This window comes from Notolepis coatsorum, assembly GCF_963971535.1.
Source record: "Notolepis coatsorum genome assembly, chromosome: 9".
Taxonomy (NCBI): Eukaryota; Metazoa; Chordata; class Actinopteri; order Aulopiformes; family Paralepididae; genus Notolepis; species Notolepis coatsorum.
Window position 1 is genome coordinate 110613353 of NC_140173.1, and position 20673 is coordinate 110634025.

The 20673-nt window shown below is 44.1% G+C and overlaps 1 protein-coding gene across 8 annotated transcripts in view; it reads right to left on the reverse strand.

Moving 5' to 3' along the window:
• Positions 1-17572, reverse strand: part of col13a1 (collagen, type XIII, alpha 1) — a 71307-nt gene extending 53735 nt beyond the window's left edge. For all 8 annotated transcript variants that reach the window (XM_084321660.1, XM_084321659.1, XM_084321661.1 and 5 more), the window contains exons 1-7: positions 17552-17572; positions 12692-12727; positions 9287-9313; positions 6122-6172; positions 2861-2896; positions 1775-1801; positions 1454-1480 (exon numbers count right to left, since the gene is read on the reverse strand). In XM_084321660.1, coding sequence (XP_084177786.1) covers positions 1454-1480; positions 1775-1801; positions 2861-2896; positions 6122-6172; positions 9287-9313; positions 12692-12712 — 189 coding nt within the window. In that variant the 5' untranslated portion in view covers positions 12713-12727; positions 17552-17572. The remainder of the gene's footprint in view (positions 1-1453; positions 1481-1774; positions 1802-2860; positions 2897-6121; positions 6173-9286; positions 9314-12691; positions 12728-17551) is intronic.
• Positions 17573-20673: the final 3101 nt, after the last annotated feature.

The window sequence follows — 20673 nt, forward strand, 5'->3', positions numbered from 1 at the left end:
AAGGGCACAGTTGGACACTTCCAGCGCAACCCCATGCCGCTGACTCTCTGCCGGCACAGGGGCTCCGAGAGCTACTCAGTGAAAGGGACTCTATCTCTATATATTTAACAGACAGCCTTTCAAAGCCCCTGTCAATACCCCTGGACATTCATCAGGAAAGGGGGCGGGAGAAAAGGGAGCTCATTATAGAGCCATTAATCAACATTCATCATTATTCCTACATTATCCAACCCCACTTGGCCTCCTGGATGGACGTGCCATTTGTACTGGCCCGGAGTTCCTCCTGCGTGTGAGCTTCAGTGAGGAGGAACCGCTCCGACTACAGAGCTCTTGAGCAGGAGACGGCAGACGCAAGTATAAGTACCCCCTCGTAAAACAAACGCCCTTGCGATAACTTCCCCCTAGTCTGACTGAGAGTGATGGTTTTCAAACAGAGGCACCAGATAGACCCCTCGAAACGCCAGAGGGCCTGATATAAACCAGAGTGCTGACTGAGGCTAGACGCCATCAAAATGGCTTCCACGACCATCATCCAAGAAGAACAAAAAGATTGTTTTCTTCTTGTCTTTTTATATATATATATCCTTATAGAGGTTGCGTGGGGCAAAAGAAAAGAATAAAAACCAACTAAAAGATCCCAATGTGTGAGGAACTTTGACTGATTCAAACTCCCAGGTGAGAGATTGTAGAGAGTTCGCCAACGGTCAGAGAGAGGTGACGGGGGGGGAGGGGGGGGGGGGGGGGCACGCAGGCGTTTAACAACCATTGTGTCTCATTCAGAAAGCGCTCAGGGAGCGTGTAGGATTGATGTAGACCAATAAAGGTGTCTGGGGGAGGGGGAGGGGGAACACCTCTTTTCCTTGGCTATGGCAAGACGGAATGTGAGCATCCCAGACGCCAAAATAAGTCACCTTCAGATCGTTGGTTACGAAAGAGGGTGAGACGGGACAGCTGGGTCCTTCCTCGACCGGTAGACACACTTAGTCTAAAATCCCTCTGTGCCCATCTCCATTAGTCTGCGTTTTACCTACTAACGCTGATTGAAAGCCAGAGTGTATAACAGCTCCCATCAGACGCACCCGGCCTGCCCACTAAATATGGCCGACACATTCTCCCTGTCACTAGCTCTGGCGGCCCACCGCGATCCCATTTCTCGGTACATAAATCACAACACAGCTCTGTTTTCCCAGTGAATTTGCGAGGCTACGCTTAGGGCACAAAGTAAACAACGTGCTCGCGTCTCCCGCATGCATTTAATTTGATCTATTTATTTTCATATGCATTTGCATGTTTATGGCTAATCACATATCCGGTCCAAAATACATTGTCTTACTCTTTTGTTTATGTTGGCAGACAATGTGTATTGTGCAGGTGTGAAATGGCCGCAATCTACACACTATCTAAAAAAAATTTTAAATACAAAAAGTTGGTGAAGAATTTGAGGAATGCTCACCATGTCTCCTTTCAGGCCGTGCTGTCCCTGTGAGAATATAAAACAGTGAGTGCAGGTGGTAAAATAATCAAATCAATCTCCCAGCACCTACCTGGAGTTGATTTCCTTGGGAAAACTTCTAAAGAATATCAATAACATGTTTAACTCCACCCAGTAATGATGGTAATGATGCTAATAGGGATTTTATTACAATAATGACCATAATCATTATTAACTTAATTATCCTCATTATCATTCATAAGGTGACGGGTTCTGGGCACTAAAAAGGCCCAATTACTCAATTCTGTTAACATTTATTGTCAGGAACGGGATGGAACTCACCGGCTTGCCGTCCAAACCGATCGGACCCTGGGATAGAAGAGCGAGACGTCCCAGTGAGGTTAAATAGGGGTTAATACGTACACATACATGTAGCTGCACAGACTGCTGCACAGCGCATATGCCTCTTGTGGGGGCAATTTAATGAGGTATTTTAAGATCAAGACCTGATGGCAAGGTTAGGATAAGGAACAGGATGGCGAGTGTTCGTTGAATGTTCTGTTCTGTTAAAAGTGAAGGAATGAGCCCAGCTGGTCAATGGCCACTACTGTAAGAATGAAGAGAATGGGCCCTGATGTTGGCTTAAAGGGGAACTATCTTATAAATGGCCTTTTTGAGTGTTTAGCATTGTTTCCTAGCTATGTGAACTTATATTAATATGATCTATGTCTCAAAATTCTCATATTGGCGCATTCTTCCAATTCTCCTCTCACAATATTCACCCTCACTGAACTGAGTCATTTGAAAATGTGCCCTATATGTGATGTCATAAAGACACCGCTGCATGTTAATGTTCAGGCGAACACGACGCTGCGCAGTGGTTTAGGAGCCCAGGCTCAAAACAGCTCGAGATCTTGAGGTAGAAAAATGCTGTTTTTGAGGACTTGATTAGAAATACAAAACAATGAATAAAAAATATATATATATATTACAGAGGTGTTCCATAGACTCACAGGAATTGTGTAAAAGTGCCCAAATAGTGAAAGAAATAGTAAAATAGTTCCCCTTTAAGATAATGCCAGACATAGAGAAATTGATGATTTAACAGAGTGACTGAAACACAAGGGCGCAAGTATTGAATGTGCTGGTGTGGAGCACGGTTTATTTAATGTATAACCAGTAAATACAACTGGACAGGAGTACTCCGTGAATATGCTGCTTGAGGCTACAGTACCATGGTATGTACGGAACCCGACCAGGCCATTAGGGCGCTTATACACTTTTCTCACCTTTGAGACCTACTTATGTACTCTTATGCAATCTTAAGCAGTTGCTTAACACGGTCCCACTTGCAAAAACCTCCAGCTATAAGAACTGAACACCATTTCTTAAGTGTCAAAGGGATACGAGGCACAGCTACAGACTTACCGGGAAACCTGGAAATCCCCGTGTTCCTGGTTGCCCCTAAAGAGAAACAGAAGTAGAATGAGAGAGTGCTTTTTCATTTCATTTGATTTTTTTTTTTAAACTTTTGGTTAGACTGACATGGAAACCCGCTAACAAGGGTCAGTCTGTCTGAAGGTACGATGTATGTCTGCTGCTCCTGGCCACTGCTGGCGAAGCGTCCAGCCAGTGTTGTTATCGACTCTGACAGTGGGAGTGACACCGCAGACTATGGGGAGAACCTTTGGCGTGGGTTACCAAAGGCCAGGGGGGAGGGTGGGGAGGGGGGGTTGACCCTCCAAACAGAAGGAAATAAGACGGTGAAATGCAACACTGAAGAGTTTTTGCAGAAGAAGAAGGCAACAAAGCGCGGTACTTTTCAGTACTAATGATGGACTGCTGTATGGAGGAAAGGCGAAACAAGCCGAACCAGTGTACGTCAATAACAATTAGCCGACTCGCTCTGATGAAAACAAGGTGTATTTTGAGCTGCGGACACTCTACCCGGCTTCTGGGAATGTATGGCGCAGGCCATTCAATATCCCAGGGAAGACAGTGTGGCGGGGGTTGGGGGGGGGGGGCATAAAGACAAACAGAGAGAAAATTACAAGGAAGAGGTGGACGTGGCTAATGAAACAGATTGTATGTCTGGGACCAAGCAAGTACTTATTGGGAGATTTGCATGTTTTCTCTCCCCGGGGAACGCCTGTCTGTTGTAGAAAAACAGTGTAGGACAGAAATAGGACATGGCAGCTTATTATGAAGATTTTAACACAAGCCCTACTGAGGATACGGGACATTCAGAGTGCAGTGTGATAAAAACATTTTTAAAAGTGGGCTTGTTAAGTATCATATATACATAATCTTTCCCTAAGGAATCTTTGAGTTTACAGAGTAGTCTGTGTATATAGACTTGAGAGTCTGAGTGTAGTAGCAATAGTCATTATGTCTTTGCTGGGCAATAGGGAAGACATTATGTATATATAGATAATATATAGATCTTTACAATATTCATATACTGCATTTCACATTATCTGAAATCATATGTCACATAATCCAATTGATGTTCATAGCAATACACTTCATGGTTATGTAAAGTGTGATCAAACCTAAGCAATAGTCTTCTACTTATATTCTCTCAGATATCTCAAGATTTGAATATGTTAATGTTAAGTTCATATGTGCTTGTAATCATTGATTTGGACAGCAGTGCCACTGCCACCACAATATCATCATTTTAACTAGGGATGTCCGATATTATCGGCCTACCGATATTATCGGCCGATATTGGCATTAAAATGTGATATCGGAAAATATCGGTATTGGTTTATATAACCTTTATTTACCCAGGCAAGCAAGTAAGAACAAATTCTGATTTTATTTATTGTCAAAAGTATGCATAATGTTGTGTTAATTCCACAACAAGAGGGGGGGGGGGGAACCCTGCATATATCGGTATCGGTTGATATCGGTATCGGAAATTAAGAGTTGGACAATATCGGTATATCGGTATCGGTAAAAAAGCCAATATCCCTAATTTTAACACAATATTATTATTTTAAAAGACCAAATCTCCCCTGCATTAATGATATAAAATATAGTGTGGTATCTGTGGTGTCACTGTATTGTCTTGTATTTTCTTTGTTTACAGCTGTGGTTGGATAATAAAGTATACTCTATTCTACTACGGTATGTCGTCAAAGTTGTAGCGGAAAACCTGCAGACCTACCTACCTAGTCATCTCTTCCTGTGAAATGACAGTGCGGTGGACCAGACGAGCCTGCCACCTGGCTAGCCTAAACTGTCATTTCCTCTCTCTCTTTCTCTCCACCTCTCTGCTAAATTAACTCCCTCAATCTGTCGGGGGGTCGCGTCGTCTCACCTGCTGTGGGAAACCCTCTTGTAAGCAGCTCTACCTGACTAGCTCCTCTATGCTCCAGACCCACTGCCCACCCCTAGCTTCCTCACTGGCCTGCTATTCATTACAAATGCCTACTACTATGCAGGAAGAGTGGGCACACACACACACACACACACATGCACACACACACACACAGGTACATATTGTAATAATCGCCAATTTGAAAAACAGATGTCTAGTGGCTAGATGATTGGCCATGCCATGTAACGCTTTCCTGTAGTCCATATAACTGGAATGAAAGAGAAACTAGCAATGGAGTATCTTCAAAGAGCTTTTAAAGAGGTAATACCACACAATAGACGTCAACACTATATTGTATTGTCTTCCCGCTGTTCGAAGAAGAGCTGAAAAAGGTATAAAGGGTATAAAAAAAAGTATCATAGTATTTCAGTGACTAAAACCGATGGAAACACCATGATAATACCAACCGTGTCATGGTTTAAAATGGATTATAACCTGGTATTATTTAACTGCAAAAGTGGTACCATAGCGGGATATGGCAGTGCCATGGTAAATAATTCATACAATGGTTCGATACCATGGTAAAACAGAAAGTATACCATCAAACTACCATGATGGTTTTTTGTAAGGATGGTCTCACAAACATCAATTATGTAAAGCAACAATAGTATCTATTAACAACATTACGGGAAATCCGCCTACTGTCGTCTCCAGAGTCAGACAAAAAATAGATACCAATTTATTTTCTGTGTTCAGTATCTGTGTGTTCAGTATAAAGCTATCCAGCTGCAAGCTAGCCTAGCTTAGCACTAGGAAAATGGTATCTGGTACCTAGGGTAGCTTTCTACTGAACGCACAGAGAGGAAATTATATCTATCTTCTTGTCTGACTGTGGAGAAGACAGTAAGTGCATTTATAATGTTGATGTGTTCCTTTAAGAGTCTGGATAACGGAGGTTATTCACGGGGTGACCCAATTCAATTTCCTGATGAAACAGACATGTCTTAACGATCCAGTTTATGGCCAAATCAAAGCTCCAGCACCGCTCAAAAGAATTTGCTTTGTGGTATGCTGGTGTTCACACACGATCTTGGATAAAGAAACGGTGGAAAACATTCCGAGCTCAAAGCCTGATACACTGCACAAACCTGGAAAGAACATCTCTGCGATTGTCAAATCCAATCAACAGAATTGTAAAGTGGTTCTATGATCATGATGCTTTCAACAGATGTCTGTTGGCATGGCAGCTACTGTAAAACAAGAAGCGTTGGGCTGTCAGATCCTACTTGGCCAAACAGAGAGCAGTAGCTAAAGATAAGACAGTCAGAGGTTTATTAGGTGTAGGGTGAGGTGAAGACACTTACAGGAGGTCCTCTTGGACCAATGATGGACAAGCCTGGCTCCCCTGGTGCCCCCTAGAGACAGACAGAAAAATAGTGAGATGACGTGAAAAGAAATAGATTTGAAAAAAAAAAGAAAATGGACATCAATACTGTTTTGTTTCTCTAACAATCTCTACAGACTTTATCGTAGAAATTCAGCGTGGCGAGGGGCTCTGAAACATTCATTCAACAGACATCTGTTACACATACTGTATTTCTGGGTTCCAAGACATAAACACTTCCACTCAGCCAATTATTGTTCTAGGTGAACATGCATAGGAGTGTAAGTGTTCTAATTTACTGTCAATTTCAGCCCGGTGAAAGGGGGTCTGATTTCAGGACCATACTTTATAACTCGACAATGTGACTCAAAAGGTCAGCAGCACCGCTGTGCAAACAGTGGAGAGCCTCTGGGCCCCGACTCTGAAAGGGTGATTTGCACTGTGTCAGGCCTGGTGCAGGCGGGCCTACGGACCCTCCCAGCGCTATCCCACAAACCACTGGGGCCAGACTGGGCCCAGCTCAGGTTTCCAGCACTTTCCCTAATTAGCCTCTCTCCCCTGAAGGAAACCCTATCACAAGGACATCTTTGATGGCCTATAGCCATCCATCAAAAACACAGGTGATTCTAAATGCTTCTGAACAAATGCCTACTTTGGGAGGAGAAGTATTCGTTTTCACACTCATGGTTGGACGGATTGATGGTGGCCATGTCACACGGTGGCCAAAAGGCAAAGGTAACAGTGTGAGTTACCGTTACTTTCTCAGTCGTCTAGTGGTCTAGTAATACAGACAAGATCCACTGATACCTAAGGCTATAGGTTACATTGGCAGAAATGGGTCAATATAAAAACAGAACAGTACCATTATCACCACATAGAGCAGAATTCTCACCCAAAACAAATATGTTTGCACAAATCACACAGCTGCGAAATAGCAAGCAGGCAAATGTAAGATGCTCTACAGATGTAATTACCTCCAAAATAAAAATCTGTGGCGGTTCACGCTCTCTTTCTGCTTAACCAATACAGAATTTCTTTCCTTTTTAGTCTGGTTTCCTGGTTGCCATTCACTTGCACCACACGCCCGCCCACAAAATCCACAGCATCCATTTGTTTTCAAAGTGCAATGTTCTGGAAAGGCTGATCTAGGCTGGTTCTGTTTGTGTCTGGATCTTTGTCCTGAGGAGGATGCCTTCCTGGTTAGTGGAGATCTGCAGCCAAGGTCTCCCCTGTTCAACTCTCGTGTCTCTTCAACCTCTCCCTCATGGCAAGCTACGGTAAGAGACTAACCACACATGGGAGAGACCCTGCCTGTAATATTACAGTGTCCGTTAAACAATTGGAGTCGAGAAATAAACGCAAAGCCATTGAATTATTTTGGACGCAGATCTATTGAGCCGCTGTTGCTTTGTCTGGTTCTCCGCTTACGGTCTTGGTGGTCACATTACTAGTTCTGCTTTCTCAACCCATAACTCCAGAGGCCGAACAGAACTTTTGTGTTGGCTGACTGGCTGAGCCAAATTAAAGATGCTTGGCTAGCTGGCTACTTGTTAATACTGTATGACAGTGAGGAATGCGATGCATGGTTCAACTTTCATCGTACATTTGGCCCTGCACGTCACAAATCACCTTTAAGTTTGATGAAAATCTGCAAAGCTGCTGTTCCTGGCTTTGATCACATGAATGATAGCAAGGGGTCGATATGATTGTTTTTGCATGTGGGGTGAGTCAGGACCGAAGAAACCCCAATACTGGGAAGTCACGTGGCTCTAGACCACGAGAGGGTACTGTGTCCGTCTCCTGACTGCCTGTTTTCAAGTGTGTGCATATTGAGGGCTTTGGGGTGGAAATAAGGTGTTACGATTGCGCAACACACCAGCGATGCAGTTCCGTGATTATTATATATCATTCCGCTTATGTTATGGACCTTTTGAGAACCTACAGTGGGATCTCCTGACACACTCCAATGTGGTCTCCATAAATGTCTATCTACTCACTTTAGGGAGTCTTAAATTAGTACTTTGAGATTCTTACAGTATGTGACAAATCTTTACTATTGTGTTTCACAGTATATAAAAGCCCAGGTAATCCAACCGGGGTGGGAAATGGTTTGCAGAATGTGACCCTCACGCCCTTTAAAAACACAGACCCGGGGTCCTCGATATAAATCATATTGTACCTGTGGACACTGTATAGTTGCACAGGTCTGCACTTCAACCCCTTTCACACCGCCACCCACCAAGTCAGAGATCATAGCAATGTCTCGAGTGACACCCTATTTATACTGCAACGCACTATGACCTACAGGTAACCATACCACTCTTTTCTACACATGTAGGCTACTTTGACCATAGACTGACCAATACAAATAGTGTACCTCAAACAAGCCAGGTAAATTAAACTGCCCATAGGATATACAGTGTTCCCAGCCTTGCTCTGATGAAATATTCCATGACTATTCCATGACTATTCTATGACTATTCTATGACTATTCTATGGCTATTCCATGACTTTGCATGACTATATCAGAGCATAGCAAATTATATTTATATAGTTAATATTTTATAAGTTCAATACTTAAAAAATCTTCGAAGGAAATTTAATATTCTAATTTCAAGGTTTTGTGTAGTTCATTCCATTTGTACGGGGCATACTATTTAAACTCAGTTTTTACATGTGGTGTATCTAAAGCTCAGTAATCCTGTGACCTAGTACCATATGTGCCGTATTTAAAAGCAATCAAACAGCAGAGATAAGAGGGAAGTTTCATAAGCAGAGCCTTATAGATAAATCTTAATGCAATGCAAGTCCCTTCTCTTAGTTAAAGAAGGTGTAGCTGAGTGGAAAGGAATCCCAACCTGAGCATGACATGATAGCAAAATGGTCGCCGTGTGAATATGGTCAATGGATGTGTGAAACAAGTTGTAAAATACATACACTCTGATATATCCAATGCCTTTCCAACTTAATTAAATCCACCCACTCTCCTTGTCTGGAAATACACCTCTCAAAATCCCATGATATTCCAGAAATCCCATGACCAGTGGGAAGCCTGATGTTAATAACTTGGGGTTTGTCTACCTTCCTAACTCAGAGAGTCTAGGATGGAGTTCCTCCTTCTACTGACAGATGCTCCTAAACTTACCTTCTCCCCTGCGTGTCCTTTTAAGCCCTGGAGTCAGTCACAGCAGACACAGTCGCATGCAAAGAGGTGTGAAGGGAAGAGAGAGACAAGAGAGAGAGAGAGAGAGAGAGCGAGAGAGAGAGAGAGAGAGAGAGAGAGAGAGAGAGAGAGAGAGAGAGAGAGAGAGAGAGAGAGAGAGAGAGAGAGAGAGAGAGAGAGAGAGAGAGAGAGAGAGAGAGAGAGAGAGAGAGAGAGAGAGACCGGTGTTAGAGACATGAAGAGGGCGCAGGGCATGCAGCAGCCTCAGAGACGGTCAATGGGGAGGGGGTGGTGGGGTAGGGTGTGGTGCGGCGGGCTACGGGCTTTGGGGGGAGTTGGGGGATGTCATGTAATGTTGAGACTGAGTTTTTTAACAGAGGTACCGCAGAGGTTCTGGTGTGAGAGGGATAAGCCTTAATAAATAAAAACCTCTGCTTCCTTTGAGGGGTTGAATGAGGACCACATAGTTCTATGCCGTTTGAAATACTGAGTTGCTCCGTGTTGGTCTCACAGCGGGAGACAGCCTACTGTTTTTCGGGGGTGTTTTAGAAAGCCAAAGAGCGTGGAGACCGCAGTGTCGGCAATGGAATTGAGTGTAGGGGAACTTGAAACCCACTCGACTTAGCTCGAGTAAAAAAAAAAGGGGGGGGGGGGGGGGGGGGCAGTGGCAAAACACTATCCATATGTTGCAAGGTGAAAAATGGTCTTGAATCATGGCCATGTCCAAAATACACAAATCTAAGTGAATGCAACTAAAATCTGCTCACAACGTAGGGGGTTGGGTTTATTTTTGTCAGTGCAACACGTTTTTCTCATCTGCACAGATGAATAATGTGTGCATCTTTTATTGCCTTTTGGCAATAGCGATATTCAGTAAACAAAGCCTCCTCTGAGGCTCCAAGGAGAGGCAGTAAAAATGCTGGAAGGCACGTTGCACGTGGGGACATGAAGAAATCATGGGAATATATAGAGGATCCAAACATTTTATAAACTGATAATGCGAAGAATTAGGTTAAGTTTTCTGTAAACATGGAGCCTTGTGAGACATTTGGCCTGTTACTACTGTAGTACTAAGGTACAGAAAAAGAGAACAAGGGAGGAATGGGGAATGACATGAATGTTGAATAATTTACAGAATAACAGCATGTATCAAGTCGTTTCAGTTGGCATGTTTGTATGCTGCTAGTATCAGGGGTGTACAGATTTTACACATCTTCTGAATCGCTTAAAATCACAGTCATGACCATTTATAAGCATGATGCTTTAAATGATAAATGTGTGGATATTAGATGAGTGACTGAACAAATACGACTTGCTTGTGCAGTTGTATTGTCAGCAATGTCATGCAAACATGTCAAGTTAGTGTAAAGGTGCACTATGTCGCTTTGGGAGAGTCAGAGAGGTGAAAAGGTTCTACAAACAAACCTCACCTTAGAGGAAAGCTGGGTTCCGGGAACACCGTATGAGGCTGAAAAGTTACCTGTTTCACTGTTGTTGTTGTTGTTGTTGTTGTTGTTTACAAAGATAGCACCCACAATTTTGTTTACAAACATATTAGGCTTACGTTTGGTTTACGGTGCTTCAACAGAATACAATTTTTATATATTTTGTATAAACAAATTGCAGGCTCTAAACAAAATTCTCTCCCCAAACTGCATATTGCACCTTTAACTAAATGACCTTACCTAACTTAAAGCTGCGATAATTATTTTCTTACCACTAGAGGGCAGCAAGGGGCAAGTAAACACAACTTTATTTTGGTTTCTTTCCCAAAACGAACATATAAACAGAAACTACCTTACAGGCACAATCTTCTTGTAACTACTAAGAGATTTGCTGTGCATGGATTACTAGATTTCAACTACAATATATACAACTTTCTCTTGGGCATTTCCTGGTTGTTAAACAAGGTAGGTAAATACTTACAAATATAATACTGTTCTGACAGCACAATCTTGATGTAATTAAGAGATTTGCTGGGGGGGAAACCTTTTAAATGCATAGGTTTATGGTATGGGCCAGGTTTAGTCAACAAAGAAAATAAATGATGGAATAACAACAGACTGGTGGCGCAGGGTTGATCAGTAGCACGCCATGACTCAAAGAGACTTTTGATGGCAGGTGGTCATGAGTTTTGAATATTGGAAAAATATCATTAGAAAATAGTTATTGCAGCTTTAAATAGAAAGGTCCTTCCAGGTATAATATATTATCTCTAACATTCTGGAATATTCTAGATCTGTGTCATTGAAGGGGCACCAATTGGGTTGCTGTTAAATTCTGAGTATGTTCAGGCCAAGAACCTTTGAATAGAATATCATCTTATTGGCAAAACTCACATCAATTATTGTTGTGTCCTCTGCATTCGTTGCTGCAGTGAGCATTCAAGCTGGGTCAGGACATTTGGTGTTTAACCTGGTTAGACTATTATTGTACTCCACTTTCTTTCCATGGGAAAAATTCCAGGGACAGTCTGGATGAAAGCATTTCACTAGGCGAAGGTAGCCACCAACAGCACATCGCATGGTTTCACCGAGACGGTCCCTGAAGACTTGCAGAGCCAAAACAACAGTAAAAGGATTTTTTCTTTTTTCTTTTTGTATCTCTCTTTCTCCAATTTTTCTCTGTTTTCTCCCCGTCCCAATTTAGTCGTTGTGCCAATTCCCCCCCCCCCCCTCCCCTACCTGGTTGTTGTGAGCATGTTCTCCTACTGGTCGGTACAAGGGAACCCTGAAGTATCCGCACGCTTCCTCCGACACGTGCGGCGACAGCCAGTGGCTCTCTTCTCACTTGGCAGCGAGGGCTCTCATTGGTGAAGTGTAACGCGTGGGAGGTCACGCTGCCTTCCTCAAGTCCTGCCTCCGCTGAGCAAGCACCCAGACCTGACCTGTAGGCGTCGCTGTCCACAACGCCAGAATCTGAGTCATGGCAATGGGCAACTGTATTGAAGATGTCAGCCCCCATGTTTGATGCCATTAAGTCCTCCTAACCTACTCCACGATGCAAAGTGTCTAATGTCCATTTTTGCTGATAATGCTAATAACATTAGCTACCAAATATTGGAACTACAGTATTATCTACCACATGTTAAAGCTAATGCTAGCTAGTGTTCAAAGGTGGTAGGCTAACCAATGGTGTGATTGCTAACACTAGCTAACAGCAAAAGTGGATGTTGCATTGTGGGGTAGATTAGGAGGACTGAAAGACATTAAACATGGGGGACATGTTGCCCATTGCAAGCCGTCCTTTGGTGCCCTTTCTAAAGTTACCCTTTTACTAATTGACATGCTACTACAGTCTTGCACAGTATTTTTGGCCAACAGCCAAGTCTTATGTCTGGATCTACACACCATAGTGGCACGTTAAGGATATTCCCAAGTCACTCACCATTCTTCCAGGAATTCCCATATTTCCTTTGTCACCCTGATGAGCAACGCAAAGTCAAAGGGACAGGTGTCAACAATAGCATTAACTACAAAATATAAACTCTTTATCAACACACTAGTTTAACTTTACCATCTCATAGAGAGCTAGATCAATGTTACCATGCCATTCACAAAAGCATAGACAAGTCGTTTTTAGTGGAAGACAAAGTCATGAGCTATCAATTTATGGTATTCATGCTCCTAATGTTGGTAAAGTTAAGCTTCTGTGTAGCTGCGAGACTACAGAGAAACATTCTGCCAGCCATGCCCAGGACTGTTGCTCTGCTTAAAAAACATGTACATATATCTGGCCTCATTCTAGAATTAGACTTCCAGTTGCCTGAAATAACGTTTGCAAGCTATAACCACACCTTACAATATTATTTCCTGTCCGTTTTGCTCAAATCAAGCACATAGACAATATTTCCCTTATGAAGTCATGGCGGTTTGAAGCGTGTGGGCGGAGGCCTTGATATAAAACTCCAGTTTTTGGGACGCATTTGGTTTTAAGAGCCCTGGTTCGCAGCCCAACAGACAAGAGCCTAGCAGGCTATATAACATTCCACAATGACCCGTCCTCTCCCATGGGTCTTGCCCTCGCTCGTCCACCCCTGCATATCGCCTTCTTTCACACTATTCCAAATGACCATAAACTCCCGTCACGCTGAAATGACTTATTACGCCAAGGTGTTCATTCCTGAAAGCCCCTTAATGCTCGTTGCAGTCGCCCCGCGGTCCCTGCGGCAGCCTCTGCCTCCAGAGGAGCTCGGAAAGACGGGTGGCGATGACAGCTCTTTGACGACTCAATCCCATGACGCGTCATGGAAACAAGGGGGTAGTAGGGTGGTAGGGGTGGGGGTTGGGCAGTTAGGGGGTGAGGGATCAGGGGGTGGGAAGTACGGTTGGCAAGTTGTGGTTGTGTGTTAACATGTGCCGGGGAACAGGAATCAGTGGGGAGGGCTTTGCGGTAGGGCTTTCACTCCACGTACAGTACAGCTCTCCCTCTCGCACAGAGTCAGAGCAGAAGAGGCTGTTTTTCTCCTGAGGAAATTATGTTTGCCAAAAGAGCAATGATGCAGAGTGAGAGATCAGATGGTAGCTCTCTGGTATTAATAACTGCATTATGAAAACCACTAAATAATGTCTCCAGAGACACTGTGGCAACGGCACAACAGTTAAAGTTATGTGCTGATTGGAGCACGACAGTTAAAGCTCTGTGCTGATTGGAGCATGACAGTTAAAGCTCTGTGCTGATTGGAGCCAAGGTCTTGAAAGATTCTAGCAACACTGCAAGATTGCTGTCAATCACATTCGGGGGAGGAGCTTAACTGGTTATCCTGCGATGGCCACAAAACACAAACATTCGCTGGAGTAGATGGAGTTTTTTCCAGCCCTAAACAGGAATTGTCTGTTGTCTGGACCTACAGCGTGCTGCCAAGTCTGTTTTTGTGCTGCACAACATTCCAAGAGATCGCAGACGGAAATCTGATCGCTCCCCAGCACTAACGCTCCCTGTATTGCTCAAATGCCCCTATTGTTGAAGTGTTTCTCCCTAAAAAGATAAGGGTGAAGGGAGACAGTATGCACGTATTACGTGCACACACACACACACACACACACACACACACACACACACACACACACACACACACACACACACACACACACACACACACACACACACACACACACACACACACACTCACACACACACACACACACACACACACACACACACACACACACACACACACACACACACACACACACACACACACACACACACACACACTCCTGTCTGCCCTCCCTTGGTACCATCTGTCACTCTCTAGTCTGGCTTTCTGAATTATTGGGTCTTCGGTAGTTTCAAATTCACTGGTGTCTGACCACACAACTGACCGCTCATTGACACACCGCAACCCCCCCCCCCCCCACACACAAACACACACACACACACACACACACACACACACACACACACACACACACACACACACACACACACACACACACACACACACACACACACACACACACACACACACACACACACACACACACACACACACACACACACACACACACACACACACACACACACACACACAAAGGCCTTGAACTGACAAACACAACCCACACACATATACTCCAGTCAGAAGGATTTATGCAAGTCCTTAACAGAGCAGTGTTAAGGCCTCCCAAGTGTATTTACGACAGTAATGAGACTCAGCTGGACCCTAGGCTCAAGCCCAACACACACACACACACACACACACACACACACACACACACACACACACACACACACACACACACACACACACACACACACACACACACACACACACACACACACACACACACACACACACACACACACACACACACACACACACACACACACACACATGCGACTGACCGCAGTCACACTCACCCCACTCGCCACCGCTATTCTTGCAAAAATGTACATACAATCAAACCACTTTATTGCTTTATGAGGTGGTGTTGCTATTAGACAGTGTCTGCAGGGCTCACACTGGCATTAATATAGCAGATACAAAACTTTTATGGTACTAGGTGATGGGTTTTATTTTGGGGCTGTAAGTCAATAGCCCTGCGGCCATCGTGAATTGCAGTATTGTACAGTGTGCCGAGTTTAGTCCACCTGCACATGGACATGCGGTGATACTTGAAAGACGAGGAGCGAACAATGTGTTTATAATCCATCCGTCATACTAAGGGGGGGGGGGGGGGGGGGGGTTGCTCCTTTGTTCAAAAATCACATTGAATGTAACCACATTCTTCGGAAAATGACTGATTCTAATGCAGACAGGTTCCCTTCCAAAAACCACATCCTTCCTGCCCTTCGGTCAAGGAAAGACCACTTGTGATTTAATTTCCAGCGGGTTGACAGGTATAATCAATCACAAATTCTGGACGGGACCTTATCCTAACTGTGACACAACATGTCAAATAATCTCCCACGGAACACCCTCACGATGATCCCTTCCCTTCCGCCTCACAGCGTGTTATGGGCCTGTTTCACAGGGGAGCCTGTCAGAACCAAAGGGGGTTTGCAGGTTGTAACTGGCAAGCCAAGTCAAAGGTCAGATATAAGATGGCCTCCTGTTGCCATGCTATGACATAGACGATGTGGGCTTTGGTCTAAGGTTGTTAGACGTGTTAGAGGTGGATGGATGATCGAAAAAGCTGAGCTGAGACAGGAAAACTGTTAAACCCTGCAGACAAAAGAGGGGCTGAGATTAACACAGAATGGAACATACTATTACGGATGTTGAGTAAAGCGATTACTTCAAAGATTTCCACTGACAGGAAGTAACTGGAATGTAGTGAGTTTGGAAACATGCCAGAGTTAACACTGGTATTGATATTGAAAATGATATCCAAAGCTTTTTGTACGCACTCAGTCCCTCTTTTGGCGTCGATATCTCTGATGTTTCCTGTCTGAGAAGCTGCCATGCTCGCAGTGAATGCAGACTAAGATAATAATTCGCCTTATTCACTTCGCCGCCATGTTGGTCATGTCTGATGCAATGTGAGGTACGGATGCGGAAGTCTTACAGCTATAGAGATGCCACTTCAAGAACAAAAACGGTCAGAATTGCAACCTCATGATTATCTGACAATGATTGTTTTTAATTGAAATGCCTTCATAGAGGGCGGCCAGGTGGCGTAGCGGAGATTGCGTTCGTCACCAACACCGGATACGCTGGATTCGCCTGTTCGAATCCAGCTCACAGCTCCGGCGTTGTCACCAGCTTGGCTGGCCGTTCACACTAATACAATTGGCTGTATTAGAGGGTGGGAAAGCTGGCGGGGTGGGTCCGGGTCGTTGTAAACAGCGACTCCTACAGTTCGGTCGGGGCGCCTGCTCAGCGCGGATAGGATCTAAGGGGGGTAGTGTGATCCTTCCACACGTTACACCCTCTCAGTGAGAGTCCGCACTGCCAGGTGAAAAGAAGCGGTTGATTGGCTAGATGTGTGTCGGAGGAAGCACGTGATAGCCTCCACTCTCCCAGACCGACTGTGGGGGGTAAGTGCGCAGCGACCAGGAAGGGGATTGGGAATTGGCATAACGACTAACATTGGGATGGGAGAAAATCGGAGGAAAAAGGAGGGGGAAAAAGATAAAAAAAAAAAAAAAAAAAAGAAGCCTTCATAGAAATGTACAAACAAATATATTTGAGCAGCGAAGTGAATAAGACGAATTAAAGCGCAGGGGCAATTCGAGCGGGAGTGAAAGGTGATGTCATTCTTGTTAGGAACACGCCAACATTTGGGGAAATTAGCTTACCGTCTTCTCCAGAGAGAGACAAGAAGATATATACCAGTTTCCTCTCTGTGTGTTCAGTAGAAAGCTATCTGGCTGCATGTTAGCCTAGCTTAGCACAATGAATGGAAGCGGTTTCCCAAAATGTTGGCGTGTTCCTTTAACTAACACAAATTATGACACGCATCCACCACATTTTAGGGGGAGAAATTAATGCTTTAGTTCATCACTATCAGCCTTGTTCAATTTGAATGAACTAAGGAAGCAGATTCATAATACCGGTAACTGGTGTTAGCCTTTTTGTTTCATGTGAGCAAAGGGACCACGGCTCATTTCAATTGTATAGCTTTTCATTCCACCCATGACCCCATCACTTGTCACATAAATCTATCAAACTCAACTAACTCTAAACTTCTCAGCGGAGACAGCAGAGAGGACCTATGGGAGGAAGCTCACAATCCTCACTGACAGACAGACAGACGGACAGACGGAAAGACACACAGACGGGACACAAGTGAAAAGACAAGTTACCGGAAAGCCCGCTCGTCCAGGAGGACCCTGAGAAGGGGTGAGAAAAGATTGGTACAAAAACAAGAAGAAAAAGAGTGAACTTAACAATATCACAGAGAGTTCACATCACAAAAAGGTAACCAAAACTGAGCAAGGCCAGAATAAAACAGTCAGGAATGGTGATGATCGTTATTGAAAGGTAGTTTATTTTTTTGTGCTACCTATCGATTATTTTAGAATTATATTTTGCATGCATACGGTTTATTTTGGCCTTTGCGGTGCAGTAAAAACAGACAGGCACAAAAGAGAACACGGCATTCCCACAAACTACAGAAAAAGACATGAAGGACAATAGTTAATTTGGTTGAATTGATTGACCTCAGTTGATTTTGGTCATACCTCTTATGAAATTTAAATCAAACTGGCATTACAGTTAAGTACATTTCATAAATCAACAAGATTTGCCTCAGTGTAAAATTACATACCACTTGATCATTTCAACCAATACAAATTCATGCAAAGATAGATATCGTGAGACGGCATGCTACAGTTTGCATTCTTTTGACTTTAGGTACATTCAACTAAACGTTCAACTAAACTAAACGTTTGGTCTGCATAAAAACCCATCAACTTTTCAACTCTAAACTGACCTCCCTCTCTTTGAAGTACCTTCCTAAGGCAGACACACCACTTGTTCTGGCAGAGTGACTTCCACCGCAAACAAAGCCACAAAGAGGTCAAATACAAAAGCCATTCAATTGCGGCCATGTTCATACAGCAAGAAGGACCACATCATCAATGTCAAGTGTCTTTTGTTTTCAGCAGACTAGCGGAACACAAATCAATGGTTCTTATCCAAGCAATTGTTTGGTAAAGGACGTAACCCTAATTGCTGGTAAGTCGAAACAGGAACTCTTGACATTTCCCCCAAAAGCTACCCAGACATGAATTGATCATCAAGGAGCATGATAACTATTCTTTAAGAGGAGTTCCTGGGTTTAAACGCTGGCATTTCATCACTCTTCCTCCCTGAAGAGTCCTGAGAGATTGTTGTTAGTACTTCCCAGTCTGCGGGGGCGACTGCTGGCCGACATCTCGAGAGGGGAAGTCATTATTCTTCCATCAATAATACTTAACTGGGACGCGCTGCCCATCTCTCAAGGAACTCTCATCCTTTTAAATTGAATAAATGTGGCGCATATCTTTACCAAATGAGTTCCTAATCTGCCAAAAATAAAGTTATTAAACACAGATTTTGATTAATAATGTATGCTCGCACTCCCAGGGCAAAAGTTAAAGTATATACAAGGCATAGAGCACCAACTAAAAAGAAAAAGACAGTTTACAAGATCTATAAATTGCTCCTTCATTCGACTGTAATTTACTTGCACTGCCAGAAACTAACACATCTGGTTAAGTGCACCCAACGGCTACTGTTTGGGCAGCCAGATGACTAGAAGCTCTATCAAAGCACCTTGCATGGCCCTGGCAGTCCCAAGGCCAGCGGTGAGATGCGGTGCCAGGTGCTGCGTGTGAAAACACTACACATGGGTGCCTGGCCAGGGGCCTCCAGGGGCTGTCTGCAGGGGTCAGAGGTGCCCTACCGCCGGAAGGAACCCTTCATTGGAATTAAGCGGTAGCTTTCCAACATGTGGCTCCCATTTGGCAAAGTACTGGTGAATGGATGAATGATGAATGAATGAATGGGGGGGGGGGGCTCTGTAGCCTCCCGAGGTCTCTCTCTCCCCCCCGAGGTCTCTCTCTCCTTACAAAGAAGGGAGTTGGAATATGTGGCAGAAAGGCATGATTTAGTTTGACTCTGATTGGTGTTATTATTTCATCCATTTGCTGACATATACAATAGGGCAACAGCTAGGCAATATGTGGTGGGCGTCATTAGTCGTTAATAAATAATACGGACCTCCTGTCATGCAGGTAAATGCCATGTTTCAACACCTCTAAGCTAACAGCGAATGGTTGTGTTTAACTCTAGGTCTACACGAGTGACAGTTTGTGAAGGTGCCGTGTTGGTTGAGATCGTTGGGTTTCATTAGAGTCCGACGGTGTTTACCCGTCACCCTCGGTTGGTTTCGGAGCGTGTTAAATGCACACAGCCAAACCGAGGGCCGAAGGGCCACAGCCCTGCGACGTGACCTATGAAAAATGATGCTATAACGTGTCTCAAAGAGGAGGACGACGCACGAACAGGAAGGCACCGCTTTGATGTCGTTTTACAGTTGCAATCACACAGATGATTGTGTTTGCCAAACTTTTCTTGTGTAAATAGGGAGCCTGAAATAATTCATTCAAATTCATTCAAACTCTGACAAAGGGCACGACAATAACCAGATGACTCCACACTCCCCGTAGTAACATAAAGTTTAAACATAAAGTTGTTTGATGTAATAGTTACTCCTACGCCCACTCTCTTACTCTTCATATAGGCTAAATAACATGCACACTCCCAGGTTACTCATAAAAGTCCACTAAAAAGGATAAATGTTATTATTAGAATCCTCATAGTAGCTCAGATTTGTCTTAACGGCGCGTGCAACACTTTTAGATTTGGAGTGACAACAGTAACTTCTAATCGCTACCACTATTAAGAGCTTTATTCTGTGACACAGCCCTAGTACCTTCCTCTAGGAGCACTAGGCGTACGCCCAGCCTGACCAGCCTCTCTGGCTCTCCCTGGCAGTGCCCTGTCTACAGTATCCATCCCCTTGGCTGCTTTGGGCCAATCCATCACTGCCATCATGACCCAAAGCTGGGCCACGACCTTCACTCCTTTCTCAGCACCAGGACGCAGCTGTCGCAGCTGTGGTCCAAATTTAGCACTGCACTCTAGGTGCTCCATGCATCCAAGCCTCCCTAAGGCCCTGAGGCCTGACACTAGACATCACAGGCCCTAAGATGCAATGCTAAAGGTTAGGCTCCTAGGGTGAACGTGTTTGGCACGAGACAGGTTATACATAGGCAAAGATGTGGAATTTGGACATTGCCGTTTTCAACTCCGGTAGAGATGTATGGGGGTGGAAAATCACTGTGTTGTTTGACTTGACCTGACATGCAGCGCTACCTTGGAAACCGCCTCCGTGGACCTATCCTTCAAATTTTCCAGGGAGGGACATTTGGCTTGAGGT